This window comes from Vipera berus (genome assembly GCF_964194415.1).
Source record: "Vipera berus genome assembly, chromosome: 1".
NCBI lineage: Eukaryota > Metazoa > Chordata > Lepidosauria > Squamata > Viperidae > Vipera > Vipera berus.
In genome coordinates, this window is record NC_138202.1 from 140,740,679 (window position 1) to 140,762,522 (window position 21,844).

Sequence of the window (21,844 nt, forward strand, 5' to 3'; positions counted from 1 at the left end):
ACAATGCAGATAATTTTTTTGTTGGTCTCATTATTAAATGCAATACGATAATATAATACTTTTTACAAGGTTTTCTATATACTGAAATTTTATTATATTAATAAGTAGCAATTTCCGTCATGACATCAGTCAATTTTTCACATCAAATAGATGGCTGTTTAAAAGTACAATACCAGATATAAGACAATTCTTGAATTTGGTACTAACTTGGTGCTGAAAAAGAAAAGCACGTGCATCATGGCTCTTATAAATATATCAACTATCAAATATAGAACAGGATTTTATTTTATATATAAATGAATAAACATTTTGAGGGTTTGTAGTTTATAAAATTCTTAGTGTTCAGCTTGGTTGTTTACTTGCAGATGTTTCATTACTTGATGATGTTACCTAAATAACCAAGCTCAGACAATACCACAGATTCCATGGTTCAGCCCTGAGCTATAGCTTTTACATTTTATTGTATTGAAACTTGAGAATATATCAAGTGAAAATATCTAGCAACTGAACAATTGATAGCAACAACTGGGATCCACTAAGACTAAATTATATCCCTTCAGAAAATCAACTTTGTCACATTATTGCATGGTGGTGAGATTCATATTTGCCACAGAGAAATCAAAATTAAGTTTGAACACTTGTACTTGTAGCTCCTGGGACTAGTGTAGCAACAACATAACCTGACAGTAAAAACCTAAATTTTAGATTCCTTGGCTTCTAATGTCCTGTAATTCTATGATTAGGCTCTACAGAGACTAAGGCTTTAAATAAATTGAGAGTAGGTGCTACAATTGTATTTAGAAGGCTGAAGAAAGCAGACAAGTGGAAACTGACTAAGTTATTCTAGAATCTTGGCTTCACTAAAATAACCGATTGAACTTCCTCTTCCTAAATGATCTAAATATACCCACATTTTCTGTGGAGGAAAAAGCTAAGCCTTGTATTTCTGTTCATGTTAAAATTTGTCTCAGGCTCATTATATATAAACCTTGGTATTTGTGCATGCATGTAGACATGCATGTATACATATACTACAAACGTGGATATATAAGAATACTGCAACCTCTCTAAACTGTATTCCTGAAAATGGAACTGTAACATGTTAGATGAGAACAATGTCAGTGAAACGTATTTTATTTTTCCCAGTACTGTATAATAATAGGGATGTATTCCAGATACTCCATCTAATATATTACTTCCAGATGCTACATCCCACATCTTAATTTTTGAAATCGCTTTAAAATTATGTGTAATTCTTTCCTTAGTTTTTTAAAATGCCCCACCTTTTTCCTTGCTAATAATTTTCATAACATTTTCCGTCAAAGTTTAACAGAGAGCACAAAAATAACCCCGCTGAACTCAAAAATGTTTTTTCTGAATAACTGGGGGGGTCTATATTTCTATACTTTTGTGTTATATTCTTAAGAAACAGGCTACGAGTCACTGATTACCATCAAGAACATTCATATGATTACTTTTAGAGTACTCACTATGAAATTGCAGAACTTCTTGTGTGCCCCCAGAATTCATAATAGCAATGTAATAAAATAACAAATGTCCATAAATTCTTTACAAACATTTTGATTAACCTGGTATCTAATGACACTTTAAGAAATCATAAATGGCACTCTGATCTTATTAATAAGTCAGATTACATCAAAGTTTAGGTATACAAGTGCTGCCATTGAACTTCAAAGAAGTGCTTTGTCTTCACTTTCCCCTTACATATTAATTTAAATGTACAGCAGAAAAGAAGATTAATTTATTCATAATTCTATTGTTTGAAACTACCTTCCCTTCTCTCTTTCAGTTTTGGTCTGCACTGCATTAAGAAGAAGTTATTAGAATTTATGGTGAAAAAGACTTTTTGTGTGTGCGTATGTATTCTCATTTATTTTTCATAAGGGTACACAGCACACCTGGACTACAATTTGAAGAATAAGGTAGTGCTAAAATGAAAAAGCACTTTTTATACTCTCTCTCTCACACACACACACACACATTACTAAATCACTCTATATATATATATATATATATATATATATATATATATATATATATATATATACACACACACACACACACACACACACACACACACATATATATATATATATATATATATATATATATATATATATATATATATATATATATATAAGTAAAAGGTAAAGGTTCCCCCGCACATGCATGCTAGTCGTTTCCAACTCTAGGGGTCGGTGCTCATCTCCGTTTCAAAGCCGAAGAGCCAGCGTTTGTCCGAGGACGTCTCCGTGGTCATGTGGCCGGCATGACTAGACGCCAAAGGCGCACAGAACGCTGTTACCTTCCCACCGTAGTGGTCCCTATTTTTCTACTTGCGTTTTTATGTGCTTTCGAACTGCTAGGTTGGCAGAAGCTGGGACGAGTAACAGGCGCTCACTCTGTTACGCGGCACTCGGGATTCGACCCGCCAAACTGCCGACCTTCTGATCGACAAGCTCAGCATCCTAACCTACTGAGCCACCGCGTCCCTTATATATATATATATATATATATATATATATATATATATATATATATATATATATATATATATATAAATTGCTCAAAAAAATAAAGGGAACACTTAAACAACACAATGTACTATATTTAATAGTAGAATGTCTTATCTTGTGTTCCCTTTATTTTTTTGAGCATATATATATATATATATATATATATATATATATATATATATATATATATATATATATATATATATATATATATATATATATATATATATTCTGGATGTACTGTACAGTATGTTGTCAAATGATTGCTTTTAAAAACTGAAAAAAAATAGCAATTCAGTTCTTCTGATTTTTGTTAATTATGCTCCACTTATTCTGTACTTACAATCTTGACATCGGTCCCCTGTATGTTCAGGTTGACACTGACAGTGGGGCTGATTTCCAGCAGTGACAGTGCACGTTCCTCCATTCTGACAAAAATGATCGCAGACTGTTTTATTGCAATTTGGACCTGTAAACCCCAGTGTACAAATGCATGCAGGTCTTCCTACAAGACAAAATGAAATATCTGGTAGGGTAGCTCTACTTATGTACACCTTTCTGATTCATACTGCTGTGTTATAGAATATAGATACTGTAAATCAATTGGCACCATAAAACATCTATAAATATTTTAAACACATTTACTAGTATGTGTTATGTGGGTTAGAGACCTGCAAAGGTCATCATTGCAAGGATTGGCCATAAACCTACTTTTCATCATTGTTATAACTGTAATTGGCTACTACATGAGGTAGTCAATGAATGAGAACTACTGTATATGATTTAAAACCCTTGATTTTGCTTTTTATAATTTCTTTAAAATCCATTACAATAATTTGTTTTATCTGAAAATAGCTCATATTATTTTGAGTTTTAATTACATTTTCCATATATATGTTTCAATTAACTGATGACATTTTCTGTGTTCAGATATTATCTTACCAAATCTGAAGAAAATGTACACATTTTAATTAAAGCTATCCATAAGATCCACAATGGAATTTCCCCAAACAGTAAACTATAAGAAAACAATGACTGAATCTACAATTTGTCAGTGGAATTTATTCAACTAATTAAAATTTGTGTACAGATAATGAGTCTAAAACTTACAATTCTTTTATCTCCTCATATAGCAAATAATGCCTTACTGTGAATTTAATTATTTCCCGTTATAATAATTAGCAATACTAATACTAGTAATATAATAGTGTATTTACAGACTGATTTCCAACTTACAGAAAATCAAACGACAGAGCAACTTAGATTAAGAATATCACCCAATAATATGTAAACATTGAAAATGTATTGACTATAACATAAATCTACTAATCAAATATATTTAACATTTGAACTTGTACAGAAACAGGGCATAATAAAATTAAAAAAAAAACTTTCATCGGAATGACTGAGGATTGAGCCATTAGTAATTAGTTTAAATAATCATTCTGCAATTTAATTTACATTTGATTGGGAAAGTTTTAGTAGGTAAATAAGTAAATAGGCTATAAAATAAAAACCATCATTATCCAGAATTATGTTATTCAGCTATTTAGCTATTTGATATCTTAATTTAATCATTACTAATCTCTGCTTTTTACTTTTTAATCCCCATTCACTATCCAATTCAGAATTAGAATAGAACAGAGCTGGAAGGGACCTTGGAGGTCTTCTAGTCCAGCCCCCTGCTCAAGCAGGAGAACCTACACCATCTCACACAGGTGGTTGTTTAGTCTCTTCTTAAAAATCTCCAGTGATGGAGCGCCCACAATTTCTGGAGGCAAGCTGTTCCACTGGTTGATTGTCCTCTGTCAGGAAGCTTCTCCTTAATTCCAGGTTGCTTCTTTATTTGACCAGTTTCCAACCATTGTTTCTCATCCTTCCCTCTGGTGCTCTGGTGAACAACATGACCCCCTCTTCCTTGTGGCAGCCCCTCAGATACTAGAATACTGCTATCATGTCTCCCTTATTTTTTCTTTTCTTTAGACTAGCCAACCCCAAGTCCTGAAGTCATTCTTCCTATGTTTTGGTCTCCAGGCCTTTGATCATCTTAGCTGCTCTTCTCTGATTTTTTTCCAAACTCTCAACATCTTTTTTGTGATATGATGACCAAAATTGGCTGCAGTATTCCAGGTGTGGTCTTACTAAGGTTTTATAAAGCAGTACTAATACTTCATGTGATTTTGATTTATTCTTCTGTTTATAAAACCCAGGATAGTATTAGCTTTTTTGGTTGCTGCTGCATACTGCTGGCTCATAGTCAACTGATAATCCACTAGGACTCCAAGGTCCCTCTCACAGTTACTGTTTTTGAGCCAGGTCTTGCCCATTTTGTACTTGTACCTTTGATTTTTCCTGTTAGATGTAAAACTTTGCTTTTCTCCACAATGAAACTCATTTTGTTGGATAAAGCCCATTGTTTAAGCTTGTCAAGATATTTTTGGATCCTGAGTTTGTCTTCTGGGGTTTATCAGTAGGGTCAAATCCTGTGAGAGTTATTTGTTTGTTATTTGGTTCAATTGGGTGGAACTTTCTTTCATACGTTAGGATTTAGCTAGAGTTGCCTCTAAGTTCCTAACTTTTTCCTGTAGTAGTTCACATAATTTGCATCTAATGCATGTATAGTTTGGCTATTCCTTTGGCATGAGCACATACATGGAACATGTATTGCCTACTACAATAGTATCAGTCACCTGTTCCATGAGTTTGTTGTTTGAAACTCCCTCTTTTTGGTTGGTGGATGTGCTTTGCTGCTAGCCTTGTTTCTAGCTTCTCTGTTCTGGGTAAGTATGCCTATTTTTCTATCCTTTTTTCTGCCTTTGTGCTACCTTGTTATTTATTTAACCTTCTTACTATTGTGTTAGTTTTATTTAGCCGCCTTACATGCCCAATTCAGTACAGCCTTAAGTGCAAATACTATACCCAAATCCTCCTACAACCTTTATTGGCCAGCCAATATAGTTAACAGGATATCAATGAAATATACTCTCACAATCATTTAGTAAACTAAGGGAAAACTTAGTGGGGTGGCATGTATTTCAGCTCTCTATTAAGATAATCTAAGAGTATAACCCATTACACAAAATCAACTACTGATGAAGGAATATTTTATCAGTCAACTTTTGCCCTATTCTACAAGTAGTGACTATGGTAGTAACCTCTGCAGTATGCTCTCTACCTAAAAGATTAAAAGTTGCATCAAATATGGATGGGACTTACAAAGAGTTTTTCACATCTCAACCATTTTTTTAGGATCCTCATCCTGCTATCTAATAGGCACTCATTCGTTGTTGCAATTCTTTCCAAAAGCACTAATCTGCTGTGAAGAATAATCTTTTCTATTACCATTATAAGAGAACATATAGCTGCCCTCATTTCTTCTCAATTAATGTTCTGACATAGTTATCTGTATCCTGGAGTTAAATATATGTTAAAAAGACACATATGTTATGTTTTAATGATTGTTGAGCACATTCAGCTTATTAGACAATCTCACTCTGTTTTTTTTCCCTGTACTGAATTGCTGAATATGCCAGGTTAATCAGTTTCTAAGAAATAATTTCATGTGTCTTTAATATTATGAGACAAATTTGAAGAGAGGTAGAAACACCATATTGTTCTTCAAGTTCAATACCTCAATTTGTTACTTTAGGTGAGAGTGACTTTAACATTAGCTATACTGGCCCCTCATGACTCATTTGGCATTAATAGCAGGCTAACATTTTCATCACGGAACACAGAAATATTAAATCAAATAAAAATCTTTATTGCAGGCATTGACCACTGCAAAAATAATGTAAAATTATCTATCATAAATTAGGGAACAGGTAGCTAGATTAGAATGATCTAATTGATCAGAACTATGCAAATTTTTAGGAATAACTGTAAATCCTTGGAAAATTTCCATTATGTTTGTAGTTGGTAAGAGGAAAAATGAGTGCCTGAATTGCAGTTCTTCTGTCAAATCTGCCATATAACCCTTGACACTGGACGTGAGGTTTCTACACTCTCATATTGCAGGGAAAATGAGGAAGCCATTCCTAGCAAATTTTCTACATGTCACTATCACTTTTTTCTAGAAGAAAATCAAAATCATATGGGTTTTAGTGCTTTATGCCTTAGTCATAAATCTCAGAAATTTTAATGGCTAATAGTAATGATATAACTTCAGAATAACTGTTTTCCATTGCCTACAATAAATAAATCTATAAATAAATAGAGAAAATTTAAAAAATATATATTTACCAAGAACCGAAGCTATGCATGTTCCTCCATTCTGACAATAATTGTTACAATGGTTAACTTCACATCTGTCTCCTGAATAACTTGGCCAACAATAACATCTTTGGTCACCTTTTTCATTTATAACACATCTACCTCCATTTTCACAAGCCAGCTTACAAGTCTCATCTGTACTTAAGATATAAACACAAAGGTCATGACAGGAGATGATTATCATTATCATTGTTCGTCCAGGAGATGAAATTAAAGAGCCAGAATAAAGAAACTGCTAGGATAGAAGAGCATTAATGGATACAAGATCCCTTGCAGCCATCCAGTCTTGTTCGCTGCTCATAATTCCTATGAACAACATATTCAGCTGAATTTTTCAGCTCAAGGCCTTGCAACTAGTAAAGTTCTGCAAAGCACTCTGCTGAATAAGTCATACAGCACATTGGTATAAGCAAAACATCATTCTTGAAGCACTGAAGTAGCACTAACCTCCAATAATCTTGACATAGTTCCTTTGAAGTCTCTCCTAGGTATTCTGAATTAACGTTCTGCATATGCAGGTAACACTTCAGTTGGAATCAGTTGCAAAAAGAATGGTTATGGGGAACTGGCATGCCGAGCTGTGAAAGTTACCAAGCTTTCGAGTATTAAAGCATTAAAGCTATGAATATAAATGTTTTGTTTGTGCCAGTTTTCTTTGTAAATTCTTTGCACAAATCTAATCTTAGTATAATTGGTACAGCAGATTGGTGCACTGATGTTGAATTAAAATGTTGTAGCAGCATCATAACAGAAGTAGATTTTTCCAAAACTGATAATGTTCAGATGTACTGAATATGCAACTCCCAATTGTCATATTAGTAAACTGCAATATTTATTTCTTTGCCAACTTTGTGTCTTTATATTTATATGTGGAAACTGATGTGGTTATTGTTATCATTGTTGTGATTCATTTGTTTGGTTTTAACCTCGCTATGGCTGTTTTGTTCATGTAACCTGTAAGCTGCTTCAAGGTTTTTGATTGCAGAAGAGCAAAAGCATAGTATATAAATAAATAACAGAATTGAGAGGTGCTGTTGTCATTTAAAATATGTAAACTTAGTGGGAGGGAACTTCAGATCATAGAATGCAACTTTTAGGTAGATTTAACTTTAAAAGCCAACAATTTAAAAGCCAGGTACTAATCAAAATGAATATCATTTTTCATTTTTTACTTTAATAAAATGCATTCATTTACTTAGATGTTAGACATTGAAAGAAATATAAAAATAGAGAATTTAGCATCATTTACTCATCTACAATTACTTCAAATAAGAATAAGTTCTTAAACAACTGTCAATGCCCACCTAATATGTTCAAATCACTGCATTTTCCATTAAACATTGCTTTTCCTTCCGGACATATGCAAGCTGCACCTGAAGGATTGAGTAAACACAGGAACTCACAGGTTAACTGCAGACAAGGATTGAGAGCTATTTGGAAGGAAAAAAGAAAGAAGCATAATATGGATTATTTTTCAAGTAAATAATGAATTAAGAAGCAAGGCCCTTACAGTATAGACATTAGTTTTAGCCCTGAGCCTGTCCCTCAATCCCATTAATACAAGAAAAGGGAACAACTTCAGATGAATCCTGATCCTCTGTTTTCAAGGACATAAATGGATTTTCAGACAAGAAGTGATAAGCAATTTGAACTCCTATAGTTTATGGGAGCCATAAACTCAAATACAAGAAACTGTTTCATGTAGTGGTTAAGACTTTAAATTAGAAACTGGGAGAATTATGAAGCCAGATGGGTGATCCTGAGACAGTCACTTCCTAGGAGGGAGGCAATTGCAAAACATTTCTGAAAGACTTTGCCAAGAAAACGGCAGGGGTTACTTCAGGCATCACCAAAAATCTTATTCCTAATGCTATCCCAAGTTCTCCCAAATAGTTCATTTACTAAGTCCCTAAAATCTTATGTGCATGGGAAGGGGAGAATAAGTTATATATTTATTTTGTATGTTATTTTGAATAATAAAATATTTTATTTTTTCCCTGAAAATAATAAAATATACTCACAATGTATTTGTTTGTAGCGATGTGAAATCAAGGTACTTTTTGTTTTATCAGTCTCCAAGTTCAAATATTCTACAGCACCATGGCCAAATTTTTGCACTCTAAATGCACCATTTTTAGGTCCAGCTCCATATATATAGTTCTCAAAAATATCAATTCTATGAGGATGTAGTAAGCCTTAAATAGGTAAAAAGAAATACACATTTCAGTTTAGATGCAACATGTCTGTACCAACAGAAATGATAGCATTCATCATTCAGTATTTTTAGGGTGCACTGCAACAAAAAGGAAGGGTGAAGCTTTTATACCTCTAGTCATTTATATTTTCTTTCTTCTGAACAGGGAGTTCTTATCAACAGAACACATGGAGAATCTGAATTAGTTTTTACATTATAGAAAGTTTCCTCAATTAAAATAATTCAAATAGGAATGGTATTAATTATTATCATTTTCTAATACATATGCAGAGGCATCAAAAGATACAAAATCCTATAAACCTTACAATAAAGAATAATCCTTTGTCCCTTTGTTCATTGACTTCAATTTGGTTGGAAATTTAAAAAAAAAACTCTAGGAGAAAACCAGATCTTGGGGGATATGCATATGCACGTGAACAGAAAGACGTACACACATACATGGAGTGAATGTTTTAAAAAATCTACACACCCCTATTAAAATGCAAAATGCCTGGCTTTTGAGAAGTAAAAAAACAGACCAAAATAAATCACTTCAGTTTTTTTCCAGCTTTAATACAACATATAGACTGTACAATTCAACTGAAAAATGAATATACTGTCAGAATCCATTTATATCACATTTCATAAATGTATAGGTAGAACAATGTGCTTATTCTGGGGATTCTGCCATCTCTCCGAAGGGGGGGAGAGGATAGACTTTAGGCGATCTTCAAACAACAGGGAACATTTGAACTGGGGGAGGGAGGGGGAGAGACAGATCTGGATTGCATCTTCATTTACAACTAAAAAGGAAAGCAATAACCATAAAACCAAGGAGAGTTCCCTTTCCCACGGAAGGGCCTGACCAAATGGATGAGGGGAGGGGCTGAAATGGGAATTCTTTATATAGGATTGAAATGTAACTTTGTTAGATTCCGTCTTGTATTGCCACAATCGATTCCATCCTAGTAAACATTTTCCTTTTGGACTAAACTTGCATCCAAGAGTTCTTATTTCCTAAGATGTGGATTGAGGTGGGTCCTGACATATACCTTACCAGTAGGGGTCCTTAGGCAAAGACTCCTTAACACTTCACCTGCCTACCTCAGATATGAGAGTCAAAAACTAGGAGAGTCATAATGGCTCAGATGGTGCCTAGAAGTATCATAAGGTCTGTATCAGATGTTGGGGAACCAGGATAATCTGACAATAAATAGGTTACTGGAACAAACCATGAATAAACAAAACAAAGGGACCTGGAATTGATGGAATGCTACTACAAGAGCAGATGTAATGAGATATGATATATGAAGCAAATGGAAGAAAACCTATATCTACACAAATTGAGAAACAGCTAGTGACCCAAGCGTCAGCATAGGGAAGAGAAAGCTGTTCTCACAACTAGATAGGCTAATTATACATTACATCCTGGACTCAAGAAAACCCAGAAGAACAAGTATATGTGCAGCCAATGCCTAAAAGTGGAATGATATTGCCACTCCCTACATTACAAAACACATAAGTTTATATGAGGTATAAGATCATAGAAAAACAGAATTCCAGAGTTGGAAGGGACCTTGGAGGTCTTCTAGTCCAACACGCTGCTCAGGTAAGAGCCCCTTTACCAGGGTCAGCATCCTTAAATACTCAAAGAGCCACTTGGAGATGTTTTCCAGAGGGGGAAAAAAACACTGGGAGCCGCAAAACACTCATGCGCATGTACACACGCAAGGGGGGGGGGAAATTTGATTGAAGAATTTAATTAAAAGGAAATAGAGGCTGCTGTGCACGAGTTCTCTCTCTCTCTCTCTGTCTCTCCCTCCCTCTCTCCAAACTTCTGCTCACCTGGCAAGCTGGCTTCACTCTGTTCTGGACAAGCTGACACACATTCTTATTGGGCTGGCTCTGCTGCTGCATCCTGCTTCCTGCTTCCTGTGGAGACGCAGCAAAGGCAGGAGCCCCACCCAATAAGCTTGTCAGCTTCTCAGAGAACAGCGTGAGTTACACACACACACACACACACACACAGAGAGAGAGAGAGAGAGAGAGACAGAGAGAGAGAGAGACACAGAGAGACAGAGAGATGGAGAGACAGAGAAGGAAAGCACAAATGCCTCTCTATGTCTCTGTCTCTCTCTCTGCAAATGGCTGGGAACCGCAGAAGGCTGAAAGAGCCGCATGCGGCTCCAGAGCCGCAGGTTGCCGACCCATGCCCTATACAATTCTGGACCAAAGGCTGTCTAATCTTTCCTTAAGAATCTCCAGTTATCTTAATTTATTTTGCTTATTTGTAAATTTAAAATTTATAAACTAGCTAAACAGTCAATCCTCATGACCAATTACTAATGCTCAGTGGAGAAGTATATTCAGATAGTATACTTGAAAATGCCAATAGAGCCCTCATAACAATCCTTAGTAATGCAAACCAATAAACTGTATACATTACAGCCTCTGTAATCCTGGAGGTGATTGATTACACAATCAAGGTAAGAAGTGGTAGATTCACTCCCATCCCCTGGAAAATGAGGTTAGAAGCTAAGATCAAGGCAACTTGGAGAGAAGTTAGTAAGCTGGTGGAACTACTTGGCTACTGAAAACAAATACCAGCTCCTGTTTCCATGTGAAGCCCTAGAGACTGCTAAACAAGGTTTTAGAGCACTGGCTACTAGTTTAAGAAGATATATTAGAGAAGCAGAGGTCAAGAAGATAAATGTCTTGTTCTCCAAAGAACCAACTAAAACATAATCCCAAGTGCAATGCAACAATACAGGAACAGCAGAGACACAAATAGTAGAAACTGAACAAAACTGAAAGAACATATAGGAGAAAGAAAAGATATGGCTGGATAGTAATAAAGAGACAAAAGATAATTAACACCAATGGAGTAAAACTACCAGGTCATACCAGACATAGAGCCTAGCTACAAGTACCTTGATATCCCACAGTCATATGGCAGCCAGAAATACAAGATAAGGAAGACAGCAACTTCTAAATACCATCAAAAAATAAGGACCTGAAGACCCAGCTCAATGAAAAGAACAAGATCCACACCATCAATCATCAACACGTATGCCCTGCCAGCTATTAGATACCTTGCTGATATAGTGAATTGGCTCAAGAAGGACATGGAGGCTGCCAATGTGAAGACCTGGAGGCTCCTCATAATGTATGGAGACTTCTACCTGAAGCCCAACACCCAGAAACTGTACAGCAGCCAGAAAATGGGCAGGTGGAGTCTGAGGAGTGTCAAAGCTACTGTCCAGAACAAAACCCAGAGTGTCCACATGAGTAAGATGGCACCCATTGATATGGTGCTGAGAGAATTCCTGAGGTAGCAGCAGATATGGAAGGATGTTTAGACAAAGGAAATACTACAGGAAGACAAGATTCTGTATGGGATGTACCATCAACAGATAATGGAAGATAATGATCAGCACTGAAGCACTGACCATAGCAGCACAAGAACAGGCACTAAGCACCTTTAGAAAGACCTCACAATGTAAGATGCAGGCAGGAACAGCATATATTCAACAGTCCAAGCAAGTAACTGCCATTGTGTACAGGAACATCTGTGTAATGTATAGTCTAGACCCGCCCAAGTCCAAATGGAAGATTCCACAGAAGGCCTTTGAGAATAACAGGGCTAAGATCTTGTGGGACTTTCAGATCCAGATTGATAGGTAGGTACTGGCCAATCAATACTATCACAGATATTGTGATAGTAGACAGGACAGAAGATAGCGATGGTCATAAATGTAGTTGTGCTAAGTGACAGCAAAATCAGGAAGAAGGAGTCTGAGAAGCTGTAGAAGTACCAAGGCCTTAAGTAGGAATTAAAGAGAGTGTGAAAAGTAAAGGTCAAACTGGCTCAATGGTGGTGTGAACACTCAGAGCTGTGACTGCAATGCTGAAAGAATGATTCCAAAAGATCCTGGGAACATTAGAGCTCTCTGTCCAGAAAAGTGCAATGCTGGGAACAGGTAAGATACTGAGCAGAACCCTCAAACATATATATAAATATATACTTACCTTGTTTGCTGCCAACACATATAATTGAATCAGAGCCATCAAAACGAATACTGCCAATTATTGATAATTCAAAATCAGCCCAGAACAAGCGTTGACTGAAGTTATCAACCACTAGACCTGTAAGCATATTATTTAATAATTTGAATTTAAAACACTGTATAAGAAAATGATCTCCTAGTCCTAGATATTTTTACATCACTATACAAAACAATAGGTGAGGTGTTCTTCTAGATTTGGATTTCTCCATAGAACACTGCAGTTAGTCCCAATGTGCAGATAGTTATGTAACACTTGACATAGTTAAATCCATCCTTTCACAAAGATGCACAAGAACAGTGGCTACAGTGTTTGAGCATGCAGTTGTTATATACAACAACTGCTTGATGCAAAAGTATTTGAGAAAGAATTCTGGTATAAATCAGGAACTGCCTATACAGTAGTTTGTATTTGGATGTTACAACATTAATGGAATAAAAGAGGACCTAAATTAGAGGTAAAAATAAATTTGAAGGAAACCCCTCCATCCTTAACACTTCCTAGACTACATATTTAAATTGAAAGTCATGTTTCTAGACTTGATGCAGTTCCCAGTTGCAAAAAATGAAGATATTAGAAAAAGGTTATCAGAAATACATGCTACTTAGGAAAAACTGCTTTCCATCACACTAAATACGCAAAAAAGTAGAATAATTCAGATACTAGTATAAAATGGATACAAAAAAATTAAGAGATGGTGGTAGAAAATGTATGCTAAAAATTAAGCAAATTAAAATGTATGCTAAAAATGTAAATGTAAATATTTTTAAGCAGATTATTTTTTAAATCACAAATATAAAAGGGAAAAAGATGGAATTAACTTAAAGAAGAAAAACATGTAATGAGAAAAATCAAACTTACCACATTCATTTATTTAACTAAACTGGCTACAAATTTAATAAAATAAATCTATTATAAGGTTTCATAAAACCACTATAAGGTCTAAGTAACTAAATGAAGACATATCCAGAACCAATGAATTGATCATAATAAATAAGTTGAATATTATTGAATTCCTATATTTTGTCTGCTCACAACAAAGTACTACACTTTGCAATATTGATTTCACATTCAGCATTAATTACAGTGGAATCAATGTACATTTTCCAAAGTAAAAATTTGTTTGTAATGAGTATTACTGAATTCTAATTCAGACTAAGATTGGCCATGCTTGACATCTGATTTTCACTTCAGAACAATCACAAACATTACAGCTATCTACTGTACTTTAAATCAGTTCCAACTTTTCCCAGGATCAGTGTGGACATTTAATTTAGACTTTGTTCAATCTTTGACAAAAGAACTTTTAAAAAACTCAGTAATACAGGAGTTTGTTCAGAGTATTGCAGTCTGCCACTGCTTTGTTAATATTTTAAAGTACACTTGATTCATACACTGTAAATGATACGTAAAACTTTTATGCCAATACTGAGAACACTTATGTATGCAAATAAGAATAATAATTGCTCCTAACACTAGTACATAAGGGCAAAAACAGAAATAATATAACATTGTATTAGTCTTTCTTGTTTCTCAGAAGGATTCAAAACAGTCTTTTTTAATTGCTTGTTTTGCTACTGTAAGTTTCCAGTATTTCTCTGATTCCCAGGATTTCATTCTATACCAAGGAAACTTATGTATAGTATTCTATAGCAAAAATATCACAGATATATTTAGGATGTACAGATATCTAATGCCACAGTTTGTATAATGTATGCATAAATGTACTTACAAAAAGCTGTAAATTTTTCATGCCAGTTTCTTAAAGTGTATGTTTATATTCTTTGCATAACTTTTATATATTACACCTACATTCTAAAATCAATATAAAGATTGTTAGGTCAACTCTGTTATATTGTTAAAAAAATGTTTCCTAGTAAAATTCGAGTTTAAGGAATGGTTATAATTTTAGGATTATATCACACTGAAGGACATTGTTTACTGTACAAATAAGAATGATGTGAATGCATTATTTCCCACATTGTCCTTCATTTTTCTTCTTAGTCATATGTGAAGATAATTGCTTACCTGTATCTAATATTATCAATGATTGATTGAATAAAATATTAATACTAATTTATCTGTATAATGAACTTTAACAATGTGAATATTATTGATTTATTTGTATGCTGCTCATTTTAATAGTCAGAAAGCAGCAGTTGTGTAATCCTTTTTACGAACCTGTTAGGTTAGTAGGGAAATATCACATGAATTGATTTCTTATTTTTCTTATTTTAAAATCTTTTATTTTATTTATTACCTTATTTTATTATAATAAAATATTTGAAATTAAAAAAAGATGTAATGGTCAAATGCAGCTATAACTTATTTGCCATCATGTATGGAAATTTTTAAAATTGTTTCTTTTGCAATCAAAATAGTCAGGCACAAATCAAAATGATGGAAACAGGATGAACCGTTCATTGCCCAACCAGTGAATGGATGTAAGTCATGTACTATGTGTCACAACATTGTGGTGCACATTTCATTTCTTATTTATTTAAAAGATTGGTATGGCTACTTATCTTAAAATGCAACTCTGGGTGGATCATTGTCATTTGCCCCACTTAATCCCTCTTGTAGACACCTATGACTGAATTAATAAGCATCAAAAAACAAGTACTATATAGTTGTATATATTTATATTGTTGCATACATTGCAAGGTTATGTTATCCTAAAAGTATAATCTGTATGTGACATTTGAATAACAGAAAAAAATGATTATGTGGAAAATACATACTTGCAACATCAAGGGAGAAAAAATAGAAAAAAAGTAATTCTTGCCGCATATAGAAAACAATACAAAAAACACAGAATCAGGATTATTGCTAGGCTGCAATATAGCCCAGAATAACTTAATATTTTAGCTGAAATGGAGTCCATTAATATATAATGTTTTATTAAAATTTAGCTGTACCTGTTGGTCTTTGTATATTTTTTTGTACTATTATCCTCCTCAAAGTACCATCCATCGCTGCTTCTTCTATATGAGAACGATCTCCAATTACAGTCCAATACATCATGCTGGAAATCCCAAACACAAATCACATAGTACTGTTCCATAATACTTAACACAAAGAGCCTGCTGCTATTGGTCAGTTTATTCATTTTCGGTCCTTCTGAGAATTCACAAAGCTACCTATTTATTTTGAAACTGAGGAAACTCTATTTCATGAACCCAAATGAAAAACGAATGAGAATAATGCCTAGACATAAATCCTAGACCATGTACATGATAGCTTGTCATGGAATATTTTAATATCTCTGGTTAATTATGGATGGGCTATAATGTTCTTACATTACATTATATGTATTGCATTATATGTATTACTTTATAAACATTTACATAGAATAATAAGCTAGGGATGCATGATAATAAGCCAGTGGCTCTTTTCTTCATTTTGTAATATCCTCGGTGTAAAAGCCAGGGATTCCTTCTTCTAAAATTGCCAATTAGTGGTGTCTTCATAAGATAGATTTATTTTTGTCTTGTTCCCTGAATTTAAACATTTATCTGAGAAGTCTCACATATTTTCCCAAGGCATAGGGCACAAATTTACAAAGCTATGGTTTGGTTTGTTTCTAAATAGGAACTGCTAGCCACTGTCTGAATTGTAATAAGTGGACCTTCTATCTAGGCAGTATAGATGTAATCTGGTTCAAGTGAAACAAGTAGTGAAAACTGAAATATATGGGACAATATCAGTTTTGTGACAAAGCTAAATGCAGTTATTGCAGGCTTTGCAGTGGTCTTTAGTCTGACTTTGATCACTGTCCTTTCAGAAAAGATCTATAACTCTGGCCCCCAACTTTTCAATGCTCTCCTGTATATTAGTTTTGGTATGAAATATGTCTGTTTCAGACTTCTACATATTCATATTTCTGCTTTTTACCAGGCTCCATTGGACTATTCAACTGGCTATTATTTAAATTAAAATGTTAAAGTCATTCTCACTGATCGCATAGGGAATTTGCATTTTGATAATTTTAAATGAGAGTTTGTCAACAAGTAAAGGAACAGGCAAGAAAGGCCTAATTTTCTTCTCTGTGAAGAGAAGGACCAAGCAGACACAGAAGCTATGTCTTTCCAGAGGCATTTGCACTATACAGTGCCTAACATAAAGGGACACGGTGGCTCAGTGGGTTAGGACGCTGATCTTGTCGATCAGAAGGTCGGCAGTTTGGTGGGTTGAATCCCAAGTGCCGCATAACAGAGTGAGCGCCTGTTACTCATCCCAGCTTCTGCCAACCTAGCAGTTCGAAAGCACGTAAAAATGCAAGTAGAAAAATAGGGACCACTCCGGTGGGAAGGTAACAGCATTCTGTGCGCCTTTGGCGTCTAGTCATGCTGGCCACATGACCACGGAGACGTCCTCAGACAAGCGCTGGCTCTTTGGCTTTGAAACGGAGATGAGCACTGGCCCCTAGAGTTGGAAACGACTAGCACGCATGTGCAGGGGAACCTTTACCTTTTACCTTTACTATGCCTAACATAATGCCTATCATAAAAGTTCTTGTTAACAACATACCCTTTCAGAGGATTTACAGCAATTGCATATGGTTCTCCTGCCATATTTGTAAGGAGTCTTGTACAGTTTGGTCCACTTATTTGTCCCACATTGATGGAATATCTTAAACTTGTCCAATGAGTTGTATAATAACTAAACCAATGCATTCTGGAATGATCAGTCCAATAAATGTTTCCAGCTATCCAGTCAACTGCAATGTCTCTAGGGCGTTTGAATTCAGGACACTAGAAAGAAAGCAAAACAAAATGATGTTTAAAATTGGTCTGCTATATATTTATTTGACCTGATTGGTCTATAAAGAAACCTAGCGCTTTAACATTGACCTTGGAAGAACATTTAAAGTATAAATATTTGTATATTTTATTAGGCTATGATGACTTCAAATTTATTTTTCTCCAGAAATACTTTATGCTTCATAGATTGCCACAATTGCTTTGCATATTATATTTCTTTGTCTTCCATATAGTTTCTAAGCCATTAAGGTTTTGCAATTGCCATTTCATAATTTCTTTATGGGTATATACAGCAAAGGATAGCTCTAAAGGGACCATATAGTAGCAATGATACTGCAAATGGGATTTGCAGTATCAATTGACAGGGTTAGCAAACAGGTGAAAAAACTCAACCAATCGACTGAAGGACTGCGCCACAACTGTGCAGAGTTGAACTCGACTCAGCCTCTTCACTTGCCTCCTGCAGCACACCTTTTCACATTTAATTTCTGATTTCTGATTGACCTCATGCAGGCTGGACCAGGACAGCTAAAGGGTCAGATGTGGCCTGGGGGGCATAAAATGCCCAGGTTAGTTGTAGAAAAAGTTGTTGCACAGCAGGTTTGTAGGGTTCTGGATGAAGCAGATTGTTGTCTGGATCCCTTTCACTCAGGATTCAGGCTTGGATATGGAATTGAGATAGCATTGATATCACTCTTAGATGACCACTGGCAGAAGCAGGACGGGGGTAGTGCATCCATCCTTGCTCTTCTTGACCTCTCAGTAGCCTTCTATACCACTGATCATGGTATCCTTCTGGACCAGCTTGAAAGTTGGGGTTTGGCAGCACAGTGTTGTGCTGATTCTCCTCCTTCCTCTGGGGTTAGTACCAGTTGGTGTTGACAGGAGGCTCCAGTCCTGCCCAGCTCACTTGAAATTACAACAGTGCTAAATAAAGAAACTTACAACCAGTGCCTAACCTTCGGATGTTGCAGCGCTCCATGGTCATGTAATTGCAATTTGGGCACTTGACAATCAGCTTACACTAATGATGGATTGCCAAGCACCCTGAAATTATGTGATTGCCATCTGCAATCTTTTTTCCTGGCTACCCCACAAAATCAACAGGGAATTTAGTAGGGAAGATAACAGGCTGCAGTCGCCTGGTTGATTCCTGGAGGTTGGTGAAAACAGTCCATCCTGAAATCCAAGCTTGGATTTTGGCTTGCATTTCAGGATGGATCTTTTTCAGCCATTTTTGATAGCAAAAACACTGCTTCATTGATTTTGTCCCATGCTGGGTGGAATCTCCTGTCTATGAGGCTGGTTGAAAATGGACTCCAGTGAATCTCTCCACTAAGCAGCATTTTTGCTGTCAAGGAGGCTGGGTGAAAATTGACTTTTTCACTCTGAGAATAAAAAGTCTGCCTAACAGATTTATTTTGCCTTGTATTGGGCAGAATGTCTCCAGAAGATAGGAGGGAAATGCAGCTCTGGGCTGGAGAAAAGAAGGTTGAATCTGCATGGAGAGGAGCTGCCTGCCCCCCTTCAGCAAGCTGGGTTTTTTCTTCTTCGCTTTTTTCATTTTAATGACTGTGCCTGGCAAAGCCAGGATGCAGTCCTAAAATCAAATCAGAATACCTGGTGGGTGACATTCTTTATAGCTACATGACTTGCAACTATGGTTCTGGGCTATTACAGAGATACTCTGTCTCTTGCAAAGAGTCTTCACTGTTCACAGAAAAGCCAACATGGAACAGAAGGAAGTCACCTGGGGCTTACCCGACTTAAATACTATTCCAAACCAGCATATTTTTCTGCAGTTTTAAAATACAAATATATACCATTCTTAATTTTTTTAATCTTCTATTCTTAAAATTAAATTATTAGGAATATATGCATTGATATATAAATAATGTACAGGAAACAATGACTTTTCCTTCAATATCTACAATTTTTTTTTTATTTTGAAGTTACAATTTAATTTATAAATATGCACCGTAAATACATATAGAACAACTATTTCAAGACTGATGTATTACTAGCTTCAGTTACAATCACGCAATATAATTTAGATTGCCAAATGGACAAATCTTATTAATTTGAGTAATCATTTCTGCAGGCATATTTGTGTACATATGTTTACACATGATTGTTTTATTAATAACTATCAATAAATTAAAATAAAGTTCAAAATATTTAAGTAATAAAATGTTAAAATAATTATGCTATGCCAAAACATTTGATGATGATGATGATGATGATGATGATGATGATGATGATGATTATAAAACTTATTCATAAAACATGAAACTCAGTCAACTGAACACTCAAATTGACTGGCACTAATGGTTGACACGGGTTGCTGCCAGCATCCTAGGTATCAACCAGGTATCTCCTTAAAATGTAAGATGTTCCGAGTAGCACAGTTTTTTGTAGCTTTGCTGGAGGAAGCTGCAATTTCTTGATGTGTTTTGTAAAGTTTTTGGACATAGTTCCCAGTGCACCGCTGACAATGGGTATCACTGTTACGCGTTTCATCCATAATCGTGCAGTTTCGATGGCCAGGTCGCGGTATTTCATAATTTTTTCCAGTTCTTTTTCTTCGACTCTGGCATCTCCTGGTACAGCGATATCAATCAGCTGTACGCTTTGGTTCTCTACAACTGTGATATCTGGCGTGTTGTGTTCCAAATGGCGATCTGTCTGTATTCGGAAGTCCCACAAGATCTTCACCCTCTCATTCCCCAACAACTTTTTCCACCCTATGTTCCCACAGCTTTTCAGACACAGGCAAGTCATATTTTTTACACAATGCCCAGTGGATTAGTTTAGCAACTTGGTCATGTCTAGCTTTGTAATCAGTTTGTGCGATTTTGCTGCACTCTCATATTAAATGTGAAAGAGTTTCAGCTTTGTTGTTGCAAAGTCGGCAATTTGGATTGTCAGTAGATTTTTGTATCTTTGTTTTCATGGCATTAGTTTGTAGTGCTTGTTCTTGAGCAGCCAGTATTAAGCCTTCCGTTTCTTTCTTGATGGTTCCCATCCTAAGCCATGCCCATGTCAAGTTGTTATCACATTTTCCTTCAATGTTTTTCAAATGTTGTCCATGCAAGGCTTTGGTTTTCCACCTATTTAATCTATCATCCAGCCGTTTTTCCTTATATTCTGCCTTTGTTTCTGTTATTTTGATAATGCTCTCTGTTTTCACAGCCTGCAGCAATTTTTCTGTACTTTGATTCACATAGTCATTCAAACTTCATTTTTCTTCTTCTACAGTTTGGTGGATTTGCAGTAGCCCTCTGCCCCCTATTATTCTTGCCAGGTACAATCTGTTCATGTCACTTCATGGATGTAGAGCATGGTGCATGTTCAAAAGTTTAGCCCACAATACTGCATTCTAACCATTACACAACCACCACAATACAACCCATGGCTTCATATTATTGTAAATCTATACTGACTTACTGGGTTTAACAAGGACAAAGAATTGGAACTTTTTGTATTTGAAACTGTCACATTTAAGTGAAAAAAGAAAAAAAAATCCAAAATAAAAACATGCAAAATATCTCAGCATTGTTGACTTACTATCACACCGCTACTGCTTTGTCTTCTTTCTCCCCCATTGACCTTTTTATAGAAAATGCCTCCTGGATTAAATTGAGTACTCCAAATAATAATTTCCCCTTGATAATAGAGATCCATTCCAGTTATTCTTGAGTTATGTTCAATATGAGTAATCTGTTGATGAACATCACTGTAGTTGAATGGATATACAAAACCCAGGATATCAGTGTCATTAGCAATGTAGAGAACTTGATCTTCAGAGCCTGGAAATTATTGTAATGAAATACAAAAATAAAGTAAATTTCAACGATTAAAAGGAAAGGCAATTCATTTATTTTAATGTTTTATATATGCTTTCTATATTTTTGAGTAAATTATAAATTTCAAATAGACTAATTTGAAGAGGAATACTCTTAGACAACACTGTTGGATTCTTCTTTCCAGAGAAGCAGCTAGAAGAAAAGTTT

General features: G+C 35.3%; 1 protein-coding gene across 1 annotated transcript in view; it reads right to left on the reverse strand.

Annotated features, from left to right (window-relative positions):
* Positions 1-21,844, reverse strand: part of LRP1B (LDL receptor related protein 1B) — a gene marked incomplete at both ends in the record, with an annotated part of 948,262 nt that overhangs the window by 22,304 nt on the left and 904,114 nt on the right. Inside the window, 8 exon segments of the mRNA XM_081314549.1 lie at positions 2,881-3,042; positions 6,780-6,944; positions 8,114-8,239; positions 8,831-9,004; positions 13,033-13,149; positions 15,987-16,093; positions 17,599-17,822; positions 21,399-21,640. Of these exon segments, the coding sequence (XP_081170675.1) occupies positions 2,881-3,042; positions 6,780-6,944; positions 8,114-8,239; positions 8,831-9,004; positions 13,033-13,149; positions 15,987-16,093; positions 17,599-17,822; positions 21,399-21,640 (1,317 nt within the window).